This window comes from Solanum stenotomum, chromosome 11, assembly GCF_019186545.1.
Source record: "Solanum stenotomum isolate F172 chromosome 11, ASM1918654v1, whole genome shotgun sequence".
In the NCBI taxonomy this organism is placed as follows: Eukaryota; Viridiplantae; Streptophyta; class Magnoliopsida; order Solanales; family Solanaceae; genus Solanum; species Solanum stenotomum.
The window spans coordinates 55,362,326-55,380,893 of record NC_064292.1 but is presented as its reverse complement, the minus strand read 5'-3'; the positions used below and the strand labels follow the sequence as shown (position 1 = coordinate 55,380,893).

Genomic DNA, 18,568 nt, shown 5'->3' with positions numbered 1-18,568 from the left:
ATTGTGAAAGACTATTTGGATTAAGCCTAATGTTATGATAACTTTGTTTGATATATTTGTTCGACATTGTGACAATATTTTGTACTAGTTTGTTTTAATCTTTATATTTAATTGATATAGATGGTAGATAAAGACAAGGGTAAATCAAAAAAATCCGCTAATCCAAAAAAGAAATTTAAGGGCAATGCTATGAGAAGGCCCACTGGGGTCGTGATATCTGATGAGCCCTCTCGAGTTAATATTTCAAAACGAGCCTCAGTTTCAACTACTCACTCGGCACACCAGTCACATAATGCCTCTACTCATGTGGCTCCACAATCTGGTTATACTATATCTACACCCACTGTGGTACCTAGTTCGGGGTACCAAACTTTGCAGGCTATTCACATCTTGGTTGTGGGTTTAACATACCATCATCTAGTGCTAGTCAGTGCAATACTTTGAATACTAGTAGTGGATCAATTGGACTTTCCAATCTTCATCTTGAATCCAATGGCTCGGAGCCTAATACTCCCACCACCCAGCACTCAAATGCAAATGGTCCTCAGCCAGGCGATAGAGACAATTTTCGGAGACTCGTCATCAAGCCATTAGGATACAAGTATGATTTAATTATGTTTTATCTTTCATTTATCTATTTATGTTTTAATTGATTGATTATTTTTTGTTTACTCTACTTTGTCAATGAACTCGTATTTCAGCTTACGTCCGACAAGAAGAGTGAGAGTGATGAGAATGGTACGTCTGACAAGGAGAGTGAGAGTGATTAGGAGTAGTTGTATCTATTTGACATTTTAGACTTCTATATTTTTGGAATTGTTTAATTTGATCGTATTTTAGTTTATTTTGAAGTTGGATGAAGTTTATTTTGAAATACTTTAATGTATATGTTGAAAAATTGTGTTGTTTTGGTTGGATGAAGTTTATTTGGCTTTGGGTTGTTTTGGCATAAATATGCAGGTGGGCAACTAAAAATTGCAGCAATTTGCTGCCTGTTTTGTAGCAGAAAACCGACCTCCGGAGGTCAGAATTTCAAAAATTAAAAAATAAAAGTACCGACCTCCGGAGGTCGGAATTTCAACATTACAAAAATAAAATTACCGACCTCCGGAGGTCGGAATTTTAAAAATACAAAAATAAAAATACCGACATCCGGAGGTCGGCCTTTTTATTTCTGTAAAATGCCGACCTCCGGAGGTCAGAATTTCAACATTACAAAAATAAAAATATCGACCTCCGGAGGTCAGAATTTCAACATTACAAAAATAAAAATACCGACCTCCGGATGTTGGTATTCCAATTCTGACCTCAGGAAGTCGGAAATAATAATATATGAATTTTCCGACATAAAATAAAAACTGACCTCGAGAGGTCAGTAAATACCGACCGCTAGAGGTCGGTATTGAATAGCGACAAAGGTTTTTCCGATCTAAGTTGGGATGTCGGTTTTAGGTCGGTATTTCAAGGAATACCGACCTCCGGAGGTCGGTATTTGTAGGTCGGTATTCACTATTTTTTTTAGTAGTGGAATGAAATCATATCCACAAATCACAAATATGAAGTACAAGTAGAACAGATGAGGAAAGCTTTGATATATATGCTAACTGGACAAATCATATCCACAAATATGAAGTACAAACTTTGATAGAATGCTAATGAACCAGATTCTACTAATTCAATATGCTAACTGGACAAGTTAAAGTAAAGAAAAATTAAGTTATCAAACTTACCATTGTTTCGTATGCTGTCGCATTAGGAACGTAACCTTGTTGTTGTTGAGGACTCGAAATAGGATTACTAATGATAAAACGAGTAATACGTCTAAACCAAATAAGGTAGGGATCATCATACCGAAGTGATCCATGAAGGATTGGTGCATTACATACATATTGGTCAATATGGTTCCAAAAATGCAACCATTGTGCATGCTCTAACTCCCAATTTGTGTTTGGTCTTCCTCGACGATCATGGTGAAAATACGTAGCGTCAAATGGAAATGGAGAAGGTATCGCCTGTACCAATCCAAATTGCCTCATAACTCGATCGGGTAAATGAACCTCCACAACATCCCAACAAAAAATTGGAACTCTAGCACGCCATATATCTCTTCCAAAGCGGCAATATTCGGGAAGACTCTCAATTATGTCAGAATAATATGGCTCCCAAATAAACTATAACAAAAACAAGTGTTCACAATTACAATATATATGAAAGTTAAGAGAAAACTAATACAACATCTTACTTGATCTTCTGTCATGAAATCAAGCGCATCCCTGAAAACTCTTAACACATGTTTGGTAGTGTCGGTCCAACTAAAATGTGCAAACCATCTAGCAGCATGTGGACCCCTAGGTAAACCAACAGGGAAAATATTCCTCGTGTCTCTTTGTGCTACAATCTGAGGCCTAAGGACGGTAACTCTCTCCCATGCCCAAATCTAAACATAATAGATAATTATAAACTAGATAAAATTTCAATAAATACTAAGTGTAATTATTGGGTATACCTGAAGTAGTGGTAGGAATCTAGCAATCTCATTTTGGGTACTTTGGGAGGCTTTACAAAAAAAGCGATACAAGTATGCTAGGGTTGCACTACCCCAACTGTAAGGCCCTACTGCAGTGATATCTTCCAGCATAGGCAAGTACATAAGCATTAAAAGACCGCCAGATGTGTCTGCCAACATTAACCAGCAATCATCCAAAACATATAACACCTAGCCTTCTCGTTGACCATATCCTGTGTTGCCAAGTCAGGCAACCGTGGCTGAAGGCGCAAGTGTGCATTAAGCGCAGAGACCTTGAGACTACTATGTTTAAAGTCTTGAGGGTGTGGAGTAAAACCTAATAATCTTTGACAAATATTTTGCCAATCAACTACGGACCTCTATGACTCATACCCAACTACTGGATTACCTTTCACAGGTAAGCCATACAATAACTCCACGTCCTGTAAGGTGATCGTAGCCTCACCCGTCCTAAAGTGGAATGTATGAGTCTCAGGACGCCATCTTTCAACTAGTGCAGTGATTAAACTACGATCTATAACATGCCTATGAGATCTATAAACACCATATAATCCGGATAATTTAATCACATCTAGAACTCGTGGATGGATAGGATGTTCATTTACTAGGTCCCAAAACTTCCCATCACATTTCCTTGTGTTCAAAATCATATTATCATTTCCTATCCATATATCTCGTGACCTATGATTGAGTTGTTCAGTTAATACACACGGATCAAGTGGACTGGGATCCAATTGGTATGCATTATTAGCAGCCATAAAAGAAATACCTATACATAAGTAATTATTTTTAAAATAATGAACCAAACTAACAAAGAAATCAAACTCAAGTGTAACGTAACTTGGAAACTTTCCTCAAATGCTTCACCACGAACATTTTCAATCATATCAATTAAAATATAAGCTTTTCTATAAGAGTCGCAACTGTTGAGGAAATTGAATATCATCACTCAAATAGTTTCAAGTACATATAATTTCTTATTCTCATAAAAAGGGGAAAAAAACAGAAACTAAAATGTCATTTTTTAACAAAAAGGTAAACAACAAATTCATCAACTATAAGATAAACTATATCAGTGTATGACAAAATTACCTCAATCACAAAAAATTTCTTCTTTTTCAAAGGTTTTTGACCCTTTTTTAAGCAAATCTGCAGACGTCCTTCAAATTTTTGAAAGTTTCACCTCCAATCTCTTGTAGTGTGTCTAATCTTCAGTAGTCGAACAAAACTCTCAAATCTCTTGTATAGAACAAAAGGGTTTCAAATCGAGTAAAGATTAAGTGTCAATTCTGTAAGAGCAAGAAGATGGGTTTTTGTTTATCGCCATAATTGTAACCTAAAGGTGGGTTAGGAGAAAGAAGACGGTTTTTTTGGGTCTTCCGTGAATCTCCCCTTTTTTTCTTCTGTAATTAGTACAACTAAATTGGGGTTTTTTTATTCTAGTATAGGATTAAAAGATATATGCTTAAAATGTTATTCCCAATAACGTATTAGAGTTAAAACGTGATTCCCAGTTACGTATTATTATTTAACGCCGTTAGCAGTTCGTCTTTTTCTCATTAAATTTTTAAAAATAAAATAAAGCATAAAACATTACTGTGGACTATGTTTATACTAGTTTCGTAAAAAAAATTAAAAACATACTATTTTGGTGAATTGATTTAAACAATGGCTTATTTTGGTCAAAAATTCTAAGAAGCATGCTATATCTAGAAATATGTCTTGTTGTATGGTCTATAGTCTATCATAACTAATTTTAAGTTTTCAACGATTTCTGACTTCGATTTAATTTTCATTTGCTCTATAGCACTTTTCCACTCAGTTATGTCCCTATTATATAAGAAAGAACCCACACTTTCAGCGCTAAAGGAAGGCCTTTAGCATGACTTACAACCTCCAACGAGAGCTTCTCAAAACATTTACCTGGAACTTCTTCTTTGAAAGCATATTGATTGAACAATTTAATAGCTTGATGGTCACGTAGTGTAGTCACTTCATAGACTACATCATTCTTTCCTATCAAATGCTTGTCTCTTGTTGTTGCAATAATCCTACTGCCTTCGCCAAACCAATCGAGATCCCCTGCTAGGTTATCTAAATGGTCACTGTGATCTATGTCATCAAGCACAACTAAAACCTTCTTAAATCTAAGTCTATGAGCTATCATGTGCATTCCGTCCTCCTTATTATTATTCACGTAATCATCTTTATTCCTCAACAGTTATGAGAGAAAGGATATTTTGCAAAGAATGCATTCCACATTTGTTTTCTTTAATATCCGCAAGANTGCTGATATATACAGATAAGAGAATCAAGAATAAAAAGAAGTATTTCACATTATAGAGTACTCCATAATTATGATAAAAGGGACTGTGCACATAAATCAAACTTTAAGAATCAATCAGAATAATTTTGAGGTATTCTTTTCAATTTATGTGTTTTCAACTCACCCGTCACGGATATCATATCCTTTTAGATTTGCGGCAGCAGTTAGGGCATTCCTCCATCCTTGCACCTTCTGCATCCCCTCAACATCATCCTTATACCTCGATTCGTGTTTGGCAAATGCTTCTGCAAAGCTATCACTTTGGTATTGAATATGTGATGGATCCACATAACAGAAGATTGGTATGACTGTTCGTTTATTTTCTTTCTCCTTGCATTCCATAATCTTCACTAGCTCATTCAAGCACCACCTTGGCGTAGCATAATTCTTTGAGAAAATGAATATGGAAACTTGAGACACTTCTATAGCTTTCATGAGCTCTTCTGAGAGGGAATCACCCTCCTCTAGCCTTTTATCATCTAAAAAGGTGAATATTCCCCTATTGTCCAAACCTTGGTACAAGTGACTCGTAAAAAATTTTCGGGTATCTTCACCTCTAAAACTTAGAAAGGCATTGTACTTCCGTCGAGGACAGTACTTTGAGTTACTCGCATAAGAAGAAGATGATGTCATCGATTCGATTAACTGTCTGAAAAGAAAAATAAACAGTATGGATGAGATCAATTGATGATATTTTTGACCAAGTTATATACAGGAAAGAAGAATAAACAAGTACAACTTGAAACATGAGAGCTTCTATGAATAAATAATGGTTGTTGGATCTAGTCAACTTTATGTTTTTATTGAATATTAATAGAAGTAATAGGTAGGAAATTTCTTTGAAGATTCTTAATGTCTAATCCACCAAAATATTGCTTAGGCTTCAACAACAAAAATAATCTAAGCAAATTTCTCTGTCACCAGACAAGAGCTGACTTTGGAAAAGGGAAATAGATAAGAGTTGACAAATTAATTAGGCATAATACATAAACGTGTCCTTTGGGTTTGCACAAGTAGACACTTTAGTTTGTATAAAATTGAACAAATCGACACATGCATCATATATGCATCCTACATGGCAATTTGTGTCCTATGTGGAGTCCTACATATATCATGCCACTTAGGATGCATGTGTCTACATGTTCATTAATACATAAATATTCCCTTTAACTTGGCCTCAGCTCACATTTTTGCCCTTCAACTTTGAGTGTGCACAAGTAGACACTTAAACTTACATAAAGTTGAACACACATGCGTCCTACATGGAAATTTGTGTCTTACATGGTTTATGCCATGTAGGACTTATGTGTCTAGTTGTTCAACTTTATGGCGGCTAAACTCCAATTTGATTGCACAAACAACATGGCTGAGTATGAAGCTTGCATCCTAGGTCTGAGGATGACCATTGATATGCATGTTCACGAGTTGCTAGTTATTGGAGATTCAGATTTGCTGATTCATCAGGTTCAAGGTGAATGGGCTGTGAAAAATCCAAAGATCACACCGTATGTGCAGTATATACGGAAGTTGTGAATAGATTTCGCAAGATTGAGTTCAGGCACACTCCTAGGACACAGAATAAGTTGGCCGGTGCTCTTGCCACCATCGCATCAATGATTAAGCACCCAGATACAAGTTATATTGATCCAGTGGATATAGAGGTAAAAGAGCAGCATGTCCATTGTTCACATGTTGAAGCAGAACCAGATGGTTTGCCTTGGTATTTTGATATCAAGAAGTATTTAGAGACTGGGACTTATCCTGAGAATGCAACATTCAACCAGAAGAAGTCGATACACCGTATGGTCCTCAATTTCTTTGCAAGTGGAGAAATCCTTTATAGGAGGACTCCAGATTTAGGTCTTCTCAAATGTGTTGATGCTAGTGAAGCTGCAAAGCTTCTGGAACGAATACATGCCAGAGTTTGTGGTAATCACGTGAATGGACTTACTTTGGCGAGAAAAATACTTCGAGCTAGTTATTTTTGGATGACTATGGAACATGATTGTTGCAAGTTTGTGCATAAATGTCAGGTGCATGGAGATTTGATTTGAGTCCCACCTCATGAACTCAATGCTATTAGTTCACTTTGGCCGTTTGTAGCTTGGGGCATGGATGTCATCGGTCCAATAGAGCCAGCCGCCTCTAACGAACATAGATTCATTTTGGTTGCCATTGACTACTTCACCAAGTGGGTGAAAGCCGCTTCGTATAAGTCGGTAACCAAGAAGGTTGTAGCTGATTTTGTTCGCAACAATTTGATATGTAGATTCGGAGTACCAAAATCCATCATTACTGATAATGGAGCAAATCTCAACAGTCACATGATGAGAGAGATATGTGAACAATTCAAGATTACTCACCGAAACTCAACTGCCTATCGTCATCAAATGAATGGAGCTGTAACGGTCGCCAACAAGAACATAAAGAAGATTTTGAGGAAAATGATTGATAATCACAGAGGTTGGCATGAGATGTTGTCATATGCTTTGTTGGGTTACCTAACGACTGTCAGAACATCAGTTGGAGCTACTCCATATTTGCTAGTATATGGAACAGAAGCAGTTATACCTGCAGAAATTGAAATACCTTCATTGAGAATCATTCAAGAAGTTGAATTGAGTGATGCTGAATAGGTTCACAAATGGATTGATTAGTTAACATTGATTGATAAGAAGAGAATGGTTGCGGTTTGTCATGGTCAACTATACCGACAGAGAATGATTCGAGCTTTCCATAAGAAAGTAAAAGCAAGGATATTTGAAATTGGCCAGTTGGTTCTCAAATGCATTTTCCCTCATCAAGATGAGTATAAAGGGAATTTTGCACCAAATTGGCAAGGACCCTACATGATTCGCAAAGTATTATCTGGAGGTGCCTTGGTCCTATTGAAAATGGCACCGAATGGCCGAAATCGATCAACTCAGATGTTGTCAAGGGATACTATATGTGAAGTTTTAGTTTGTATTTTCTGTCATTTCATTGTAATCATTTTATTTGCTTGTAATCGCGTCGTTTTAAATTTTATCCCTCTTGTAACGAACTACGTCTGACCTGAGTTCTCAAGAATGAGATACGTAGGCAGCCTATGTCGGTCTCGGTCACCCCTTTATCCTCTTTAATATTTCTTTTTATTTGAACTACGTTCGACCTGAATTCTCAAGAATGAGATATGTAGGCGGCCTATGTCTGTCTCGGTCAGTTTCTTTGTAAATTTCCTATTTTTGTTAATCCTCGAGAGGGGAAACTACATTTGACCTGATTCTTGCCTCAACGGGATACATAGGCGCCACAATGGTTTGATCATATTTCCCGTAAGATTTCTATTTCTCTTCACAATAGAAACTGGGACATAATTTTTTAGAGGAACTCAAAAATTCTCAAGGAAAAGATCTCTCCAACAAAGTCAAGATTGAAGTTACTTTGAGATTTGCAACTAGGACAGAATTTTTGAGAGGATCTCAAAAATTTTGTGACTTGCTCGCCAGCGGTTAAAGATAAGCTAAGACAGTTAACTAGGACAGAAATTTTGAGGATGGCCTCAAAATTTAAACAGGGTTTATCGACAGTCCCAACAAGTAATCAGATAGATCTCGAAGCATCAACTCCCAAAGGCGTTCATTAAGGTCGACGTAACATGACACTGGGCAGTGACCTTTTCCAAACATTACTTAAAAATCTATTTTCCTTAAAAAACTTTTCTTTCATGCGTCAATTATTTTTGCATAAAAATATTTTGTCTTATCTATCAAGAAGCGGGAGATAGGAGAAGTCAATCGGAGTTAGCAAGACAAGGAGCAGACAACCGAAAAGATTGACACAGATCAGTTCATTTTTAAACTAATAATTTTTCTATGGATGCAGGTCTATAGGTTTGCCTCAAAATCAGCATATTCTTCCATTCAATGAATATGGAGAAGTCAAATGGGTGAAGAGCTTCCCAAAATTGTCAATTTTTTCTGTGGATGCAAGAAATATTTTATGCTGCTTATATCAAAGATTTTGGAATATGAATAACATTATTTCATTCAATTCCCAACAAGGTGAAGTCCATAATGAACATACAACTATGTTCAGAGATGGGACAAATGAAAACCCCGAGGAAAGATAATTTGTTGTTTTCCATCAACTAAAGAGACTTGGGGGACGTTATCTGCATCATATCATCAGACTTGATAATATTACCACCCGGAGAGTTATTTATGTCGTATTGTCGAATGAGATGATACCACTACTCTGAGGGTCATTTTTATTTGTATTGTCAATTAGGACGATACCGCCACCCAGAAGATCACTTATGCTTCTCGGTGAATCATTATCTTTGCTCGGTATCAGGGAGGCATCAAGAAAAAGAAAGCATGCATCGCGAGAGGAAGGAGTCATGCATAGCAAGAGAAGATTCATGCATCGCGGGAAAAAGAGTCATGTAATGCAGGAGAAAAAAATTCATGCATTGCGAGAAAAGATTCATGCATTGTGGGAAGAGATTCATGCATTACAAGAGAAGATTTATGCATTACAAGAGAAGATTCATGCATCGCGGGAGAAAGAATTCATGCATTACGAGAAAAGATTAATGCATTGCAAGAGAAGAATTCATGTATCGCGGGAAGAGATTCATGCATTGCAAGAGAATATTCATGCATCGCGGGAGAAGGAATTCATGCATCGCGGGAAAAGATTCATGCATTGCAAGAGAAGAATTCATGCATTGCAGGAAGAGATTCATGCATTGGAAGAGAAGATTCATGCATTGCAAGAGAAAAGAGTAATGCATCGCAAGAGAAAGACTTACCCATCACAAGAAGATCAACATCGACTACGTCATTTTTCTTTGCAAAAACGACATCAAGAAAACTGTCAACATCTTACATCAGCCTATTTTATTACTTTGACATCAAAGGAAGAGTACATTGAAGATTATATCACAAATATGAGACACAAGCTTTATTTGCTTTACGTCAAACCCGATGAAGTTGACGTCAATGTTCAAGGAGAGAAATTGAGTGTCAACACGATAAAAGACACTATCTCTCCATTTGAATTGCATTTTTATGCTATGAGTTTTATCTCAATCTTTATCGAGAGCATCTGAGAGGATGAATTCTCAAAACAAACCACATGTGCGGACGACATCAAAAATGATGCAGCACAACGTGGAACCTTTTCTTAGCAGTGAACTGGGACATAGTCCAAAGAGGAGTGTCAAACTCTTAGGACGCGAGAAAAGGAGTGACTTCCACCACAATCAAACCACACCCCTACCAGAATGCATGTGGTTTTTCTTTAAGTTTCCTGATTTCAGTTTCGCATTCGGAAATTTTGGTCTCCACCGGAAGCGGCTTTCCAATCCAAGTGACAATGCGCCAAGAGCTTTGGAAGTTATGTCAATGTAAATTCTTAATTATGGGTGTGAAATGCACCACATTCATTACAAAGAGGTTGCAAGCCTTTTTTTTCATACTCGACTTACTTTGTCGCTATTCCATAACCAAGGGTCATCTGGCATACTAGATTTCCTTTTCAACCGATTGAGTCGAACTACAAGCAGCCTCATTCCCTAAGTTGAGGGATATGTAGGCGGGATCAGTGTTGAAAAACTCGGTTGTATTCCAACATTTGCTCTTAAATCCTTTCTCGAGCATTTCGGTCCCTTCATAATTCGGTATCGGGATGGCTTTTGAATTCTTTCAAAATTGTGCGTTAAATCAAGCGTATCGAACTACAAGTGGCCTGAATTTTCATATAGCCTGAGATATGTAGGAAACCCACTTCCGAGGTTCGGCCATAATTTCTAAAGTCCGTACCAAAAGCCTTTTCAGGAAAGATGAAGATGTGGTCGGTCAAAATTGGATTCGTCAATTTCATTTTCCTCGGATTTCTTGCATCAATCCAAGTAAAACGAGGGACAGTTGTTGACACCCAATTTTGACCCTCTCCGATATAGATTAATCATTGAGCTTCTTCAATTTCAAACGAGTTAAAATAATTAGTTTTATAAAATTTTAAGAAAAAAAAATAAAATAAAAATAAAAATAAATAAATAAATATATATAGTTTGCAAGTTATTTTAAATGGTTTTGTCACTTTTCATAATCTTTAGAGAATGTATATGATTTACATGATTATGTATATATTTTATAAATATTCAAAAATTGTCTCAAATAGATTTTGTTAAATTAAGCATTTTGTTAATAACTTAGTTATTTAATAGTTTCTATCTCTAAATTAATTAGTTTATAATTAATTAATTTACTTTGTTGAATTTAAGAAGCTTGTTAATTAATTAATTCATTAACCCAATTAGGCCAGATTTCAATTTCAATTTGGCTAATATCTGAACTTGAATTGGTTTTGATTTATGATCCAATAGCTATAATTGCAAAAATAGTCACTTCTTATCTTTGCCTCTAAATCAAGACAAAATGGCACATCATGACACCCTATAGACTAAATTAGCAATAAATAGCCCACTTTTAATTTTTAGCAAGAAAAAAACTTTGTTTTATTTATTTGGCATTGAATTGTTATTTTTCTTTTCTTTTTTAAAAATGTATTTTTGTCCTCCTTATTTTTCTCAAACACACATTTGATTGCTGCTTTTTTTTTTCTTGAAAAAACAATTATTGTTTTATTATCCCTATTTTATCTCTTTTTTTAATTATTTTGTCAACAGTTTTAAAATAGAGTTCTTCTCTTTTTTGTCTCTTTTTTCTCTTTCTAGAATTCTTTTCATACGTATATTTGATTCTCTTCCTAATTTTCAATTCTTCTCCTTAATTCAATATGTTTATGAAATTCAGATATAACAATATGTTGTTTCATGGATACTTCTAAAAATCATCTTTATATATAATCTTATTCTTGTCCAATTAATTGTGAATTTCATGATTTGTAGAATTGAAGTTTTTGCGAAAATTTAGGTTATTCAACCTTCTTTTGTTTTCTTTCTAAAATCCTTTTCATATGTATATTTGCTTCTCTTCTAAATTTTCTCTTATTCTCCTTAATTTACTCTGTCTATGCAAATCAGATATAACTGTATGTTTATCTATTGATCCTTGCAATAATTCTTTTAATATATAATTATGTAGCATTTCTTGCCCCATTAATTTTGAAATATCGTGATTTGTGGAACTAAAATTTTTATAACTTTTTTTGGCGAAAATTTAGGTAATAGTTTTTTGAAATTTTTGTTCTCAATTTCATGGGTAAGAAAGATTCTCGTTAGATCTTCGTAAAAAATCAGAATGTTGATTTTGATGAATACAACCCAATGTATACCAATGGATTCCAATCTCAATTTAAATTAAAGTATACAAGTTTATTATGTGAATACAAATCACTGAATACATGATGAATACAAACTAATGTATACATAGTGCAATTACCGTATACATAAACAAAATCACATGTACAATTAATGAATAAAATTTATATATGTATCATATTAATCTCATTCTTGTATTCATTATAGTAATACATATAATTGATGGTAATATTCTTATGTATACGATATAAAGTTTATGTATACATGCTACAATTACTATATACATCAATAAAATTTACACGTCTATTTTTATGAATATTTTTTTGTGACTACATATTTTTTTTTATGTATACATTATGTAATCACAACTTTAATTATTGTATAATTTATGCATATGTATTATTACAGTTTCTAATAAAATGTCATTTAATATTATATGATTAATTATTGTCGATTATGTGATAATTAATACACGTTAGAGCATTAATAATACATTTTCTTACCTTAAAAGTAGTCACAATCTTTTAATAAGTTATTTAAAGAATTCCTTAAAAGTTGGTGTAACCTTTTTTTAGTGGGTTAATTAATAAATATATATATTTCACTTCTTAAAAGTAGGCAATCAGTTTTCTAATAAACTAAGTATTGTTGATTGGTAAAAAAAAAAAATTCATAAAATTACAATCAAATATATCTTTATGTTTCTGTAAATTGCATTAATATATTTTTTTAAATAGATAGTTAAATAAATTTGAGTTTGAGAATTTAAAGAAATTGAAAAACTAACTTCCTTAATTATAGGAGTTAAAAACAAGGAAGAAAAAACAATCCCACATCTCCTTAATTAATGCGGGTTGGTTGCACATGATTAAAAGAAAAAAACTATAAAAAGTTGGTTTTATTTCTTTTAGGCTAATACGTGCTAATTTTGTTTTAGGCTATTAATTGCTAATTAATTTAGGCTATATATTGCCAATTATATATTATAGTTATATGTCTATGTCAATTCCTCATAATTCAATCCTTTAAGACCCAATTTGGGCCATTTTTTCAGCCCAAATCCCTTAAAGCTCCACAGCCCTCCATTCCTCAATTCCCATTTCCCCAATTCCCGGCCCACCTCTTAATTCCCCTGACCCGGCCCATTTCCTTATTCCAAAAGAAACCCAGCAATTCTCTTCTCCCCTTTCACGTTGGCAGAAAACTTACCAAAAGCAGCAGCGTTCTTTACGCTTAACAGCAGCTCCCCACAGCAAGAAGCGTGAAGGGCTTCACGCCCTGTACTCGTACAACAGAAGACAGAAACTTCGCTGTCTTCTTCCTCTCACGTCCCTCTCGAACAGTACGTTTCCAGCAGCAAAAGAGGCACGCGTCTGTCTCCCTTTCCTCTTCCGGAATGGGGGAAAACCTCACAAAAAAGGAGTCTCCCTAAAATGGCGAAAGGAGTTTCGAGTTTGAATTCGAATTGGGCCCTTTTCTATCCGAATTTTCATCCCTTTTTCCCCCCTTTTCCGAATCCTAGAATACTTCTGTGTATTCTTCCTTCCTTTTTATTGTTGTAAGGGGGTGGGCATTTTTTTCCGGGAAAAAGTATTGAGAATAGTTTAAGCAAAAGTTATAAAAATACTAAGGAAAATATACCCAAGAAGGGCAGAAGGGAATCAGTTTCAGCTTGAGTATTATTCTCTAGCTCGTTCATCGTCGCAACCAAAGTCTGTTCGAAGTTACGACTCTTCTCAGGTGTCTGGTTTGCAGTTACATTTGTGGTTGTGTGGTGGAATTCGTTGTTGTTCCCTAACTCGTCATGTCCCTGTTTGCTGCACTCCGAAAGGTAACGTCTCTTATTAATGCTCTTTTCACCTCTTCTCCTACCTTAGAGCAGCATTCCAATGACGGAAGTTTTTATTTAGTTGGTTGTTGGCTGTTACCTGCTGTTAAGTTGATATCGAGGGAATTTCTGGTTGACGGTTGTTCTTGTTTTCTTGGTTCTCATGGTTGTCCCTTCATTGGTTTGGAGATGCTCTCTTTTAGTTTAGTTTGTCATTATTTGTTATGCATCTGTAGTGGTAAAAAAAAAATGTGTTCAATGTTTTATCGAGTTTTTGGAGTGTTCAAAATGTCACAATCTGATGTCCCAACCCCTGTTCATTTGAAAGCTGCTTTATTCAAGCCCTTATGCTCATGAGTTTTATTTCTCTTTCTCTTCAAAAATCTGCAGCGCGGCTCTGCCAAAATACGTAAAATTTCGTTGGTTTAATGTTAAGTGTGTTGTTTCTTGCTTATTAAAATGAGAATAAATTGTTGAGAGTTTGGTGCTAGGCTGTTTTGCATTAATTGTAAATGAGCTCGTTTGGTTAAGTCATCATGAAGTATGGAGACTATGTTGACTAGTTCTGTTTATTTTCTTGACGTTCGGAAGTCAGCATATCGGATTTGTATCAGCATAGCTTTCACGTATCTAATTCCGCTTTATTGGAAACCTTTCCATGCTATATTTATTTATCTGGTTGGCTTGCATCATTTGTTGTTAAAGTTGTCTTCAAAAAGTGTTTTCTTTGTTCTCTTTTGATCTGAGTCTCTTCTCATGGGCCATAATTCGGTCATAAGCAAAAAAGGGGAGTTTCTTACCGGCATGAAGTTGGCCACATGGATTGGTGTTCCTCTTGTCGCATTAGTCCAAATCTTGTTCCATGTGACGTCATTTTTCGCCTTAGCTAAATGCATAAACTAGGATATGCAGATATTAAAGTTTAATTTGCTTGTTTGTTTAGCATCATGTGTCCAACTTAGTTGAACCTTCATGTCTCATACCAAGGTGCTAATCCAAGTATGTAAAAAATGCATATATTTTATTTGGTGCGAAACAAGAATTTTACTTTTGGCATAGGAGGTGATAATTAATGTCCTACTTGAGTTTGGGAGTGTTGAGTTTGGTTTCCTTTGTTTGCTGGCATTATTGATTTTCAGAAAGGACATTAATCTTCCTTTGACTTTTGCCCCATTACTATCCATTATCGAAGATAAGAAAATGTTTGTCCTTAATCAGCCTTCCCTTTAAACTATTGTTTAAGCTTTGCATTGTTAAATGTTTTGTTTGGCGTGTGTTATTTACTTTCTATTATTCTCCCTTTCTTTGTTTTATTTTATCTTATCACTTTATCTCTCAAATGCTAATTTTGTACTTTGTTCCTCGCTTTGCATGAAAATCTGTCCGAGTTCACCATGAACTCCTATTTTCTCATCCCGCTTTTCGTGAGAGCCATAAAGGCTCAAATTCCTCCTCTTTTCGAGTCGGCCAGCTACGAAATTGACGAACAGGTCCCGGAGTTGAAAGAATATGCGATAGATCGAGATATTGAAAAGATTGGGCCAAAGACCCACTCTTGATTCCAAAGAGATGTATTTTGTTATTTTGGGTCTAAGCCTCGTCATTTTATTTATTATTATTCTTGTTAGAATTTAGGACAGGTGGGAAAAGTGGGCATGAGGTCCAAAGGAAATAATATATTTATCTCATGTTAGTTTAGGATAGGTGCATGTGACGTAAATGGGCCGCCCAAAGCTGAATATAGGCCCAAGTACTGGCCCAGGCGGACAGGAAAACCAGACTTGGGTCCAAGTCTCTCCCTCTTCATTTATTATGTTTGTTTATTTGTTATTGATTTTAAGGTTTTGAACATTCAAACTCCCAGAAGACATCCATTTTGAATTAATCACTTAAATAAATTATCCATCTCTTACTTGACTTAAAAAGTAAATAAATAAATAAGTTTACAAAATACTTCACTTAAATAATATTGCAATATTTTCCTATTTCTCCCTTAAAATGGTCCTAACTATAAAATGGTTCAGTTTTGCAATTCAAGCTAAGTTAAAATTATTTTAGCCAAATAATTAATTGTCGGATAACCGCGTATTAGCGGGAATTTCGGGTGCTGTCAAACCTTTTCCGAAATGCTAATAAGAAACCCGAACCCCTTTTAAAGCTTTCATTAGATTTCTATTTTAGTCTTTTGAAAACAATAGTTTTCTTAATTTACTTTAAAATTAAGTGGCGACTCTTAAACCAATATAAGTATTATTTTTAAATAAAATAGATATAATTAACTTGATTGGTTTTTTTATCAAAACATAACATCTATATAAAAACTACTACGAAAATTTGACAAATTCATAACAAAATTTAACTCATAAATTCAAATTAAAATCAATTTAGTACTAATAAAGAACCTTCAAAGTTGGACATTTTAGATATTGAATGTCATTGATTTTTGAATATATTTATCATATTGATGCATTTTTGAAAAATACTTATGCTCACTGTGGTAAGGGATGTACGCGCAATGCACATGCCCAAATACTAGTAAACTAAAAAACACCAAGAAAGTCTGCTAATTCCTAAAAGTTGTCTCATAAATGCAAAAATATGCATGAAATAAACGGCGGGACTACACGTAATGCTTCTCCAACTCATTACGGAGGTCTTCATATAGTTTTTACAGAAAAAAGATTTGGGTGCCTTAAAGGCTCCAAATCCATTGGCTAATACACACGAAAAACCAAAAAAGTCATGTAATTTCTAAAAGTTGGCTTGTAAATACAAAAATATGTGTGAAATTACTGTCCCGATATGATATTGACGTACAATGGTGTTGACACCGATGGAACTACCACGTATGGTGGTTACTCCGATATAATGGTAACCAATGAGCACTACGTGGTCCATTGGCCCGAAAATTTACCAATGGAATCAGCTCCCCTGTTATGTGCATGGATCACAACTTATAGTCCTTTGAGATATCACGGACTAGATAAACCTGGAATGCACATTGGTGTTGTTGGTTTTGGTGGTCTGGGGCATATGGCTGTGAAATTTGCTAAGGCGTTCGGAGCCAAAGTTACTGTGATAAGTACATTTGTTAGTAAGAAAGACAAAGCAATTGATCGTTTAGGGGCAGACTCGTTTTTGGTCAGTCGTGATCCTGACCAAATACAGGTCGATCAATCAATCAACTCTGTTTCAATTTCAAATTTATAACATTGGTGTGACTTACGAATAATACTAATTTTCGTTTGTATGTTTAATATGATCAGGGTGCAGTGGGGTCACTAGATGGCATCATCGATACTGTATCCGCGATTCACCATCTTCTTCCATTAATTAATTTGTTGAAAACTAATGGGAAGCTTGTGATGGTTGGTACCCCTGAAAAACCACTAGAGTTGCCTGTATTTCCCCTGTTTTTAGGTACGTTTGGTCTTAAATCGATGATTTTGTCTATTATATATATATGATACGTAATATTAATATAATGTGTGTAATAGGAAGGAAGCTAGTGGCGGGGAGCGCGATAGGAGGGATGAAGGAGACACAAGAGATGGTTGATTTCGCGGCAAAGCATAACATAACACCAGATGTTGAAGTAGTGCCAATGGACTACGTGAATACAGCGTTGGAATGCCTTTTGAAATCGTACGTGAAGTATTGTTTTGTGCTTGACATTGGCAACACGTTGAACAAGAATTGAGATGAGGGGGACATCTTGTTTATGGCATATCAATGTTGTTTTTTGGTCAAGAAAATGAGTGTGTTATAGGGTTATGATTTTGTATTAAGCTTGTAATTTCGTTGTTTAAATTTCTTATGTTTTGTGTATCAAAAGGAATAAGGAGTTAAGATAATAAATACGATATTGTGTTTTCTAGTATCGACACCCTGTGAAAACTTTTTGCATTCAGCGTTTACATGATCAAATTATATTGATTTATCATGGTTAAGTCATGAATTAAGGTGAAATATGTATAAGTTAACTATAGTTCAATGATAAAAGTGTATGTGTAGGCATGTGGCGAAGGCTTCATAGGTCTTGTCCACTTTCTCAATTAGATGTTTGTATGTGAGTATTGTAACACCCCGTATCCGAAAATAGAGATTTCAGATTTCTGGTGTTACAGGTGGCACTCACGGATGCCATCCACGGACCATAGATGGACTCACGGTCCGTCCTGCAGGTCCGTGGTTCGTGACAGAAAACTTCCCCGGAACTCAGTCAGAAAATTTGGCTAAGTGTTGACCCACGGCCGGACTTACGATCCGTAGGTCAGGTCACGGACAGTAGTTCGTGTCCGTGGATCGATGCCCCAAAAGCCCAGCTTTAGTCCCGAACTACGGTTGATCAGCTCGGACCGTCATTCGATCCACAGTCCGTAGGTCTGACCGTAGATGAGGATTAATAGCCAGTTAGCTGAAAATTGTTGATTGGTCAAATTCAGATGATCATAACTTTTATCACAAAATGAATTAGGTGTCCCATGACCTATGGTTAGATAGATAATTGAATTATCTTTCCAACGCCATCGAGTTTGCTAAATTCTGACCTCCGAGAAAAAAGTTATGCTCGTTTTAGTGAAGGTCTGTCGAGCAGACTCGACCTACGGACCGTAG

At 35.4% G+C, this 18,568-nt stretch overlaps 1 protein-coding gene across 1 annotated transcript; it reads left to right on the top strand.

The window, feature by feature from the left end:
• Positions 1-16,753: 16,753 nt before the first annotated feature.
• Positions 16,754-17,670, top strand: LOC125846085 (8-hydroxygeraniol dehydrogenase-like). Its single transcript, XM_049525537.1, has 3 exons — positions 16,754-17,119; positions 17,218-17,371; positions 17,449-17,670. Exons 1-3 carry the CDS (start codon positions 16,754-16,756, stop codon positions 17,649-17,651), a joined length of 723 nt encoding a protein of 240 aa, XP_049381494.1. The 3' UTR covers positions 17,652-17,670.
• The last annotated feature ends 898 nt before the right edge of the window (positions 17,671-18,568 follow it).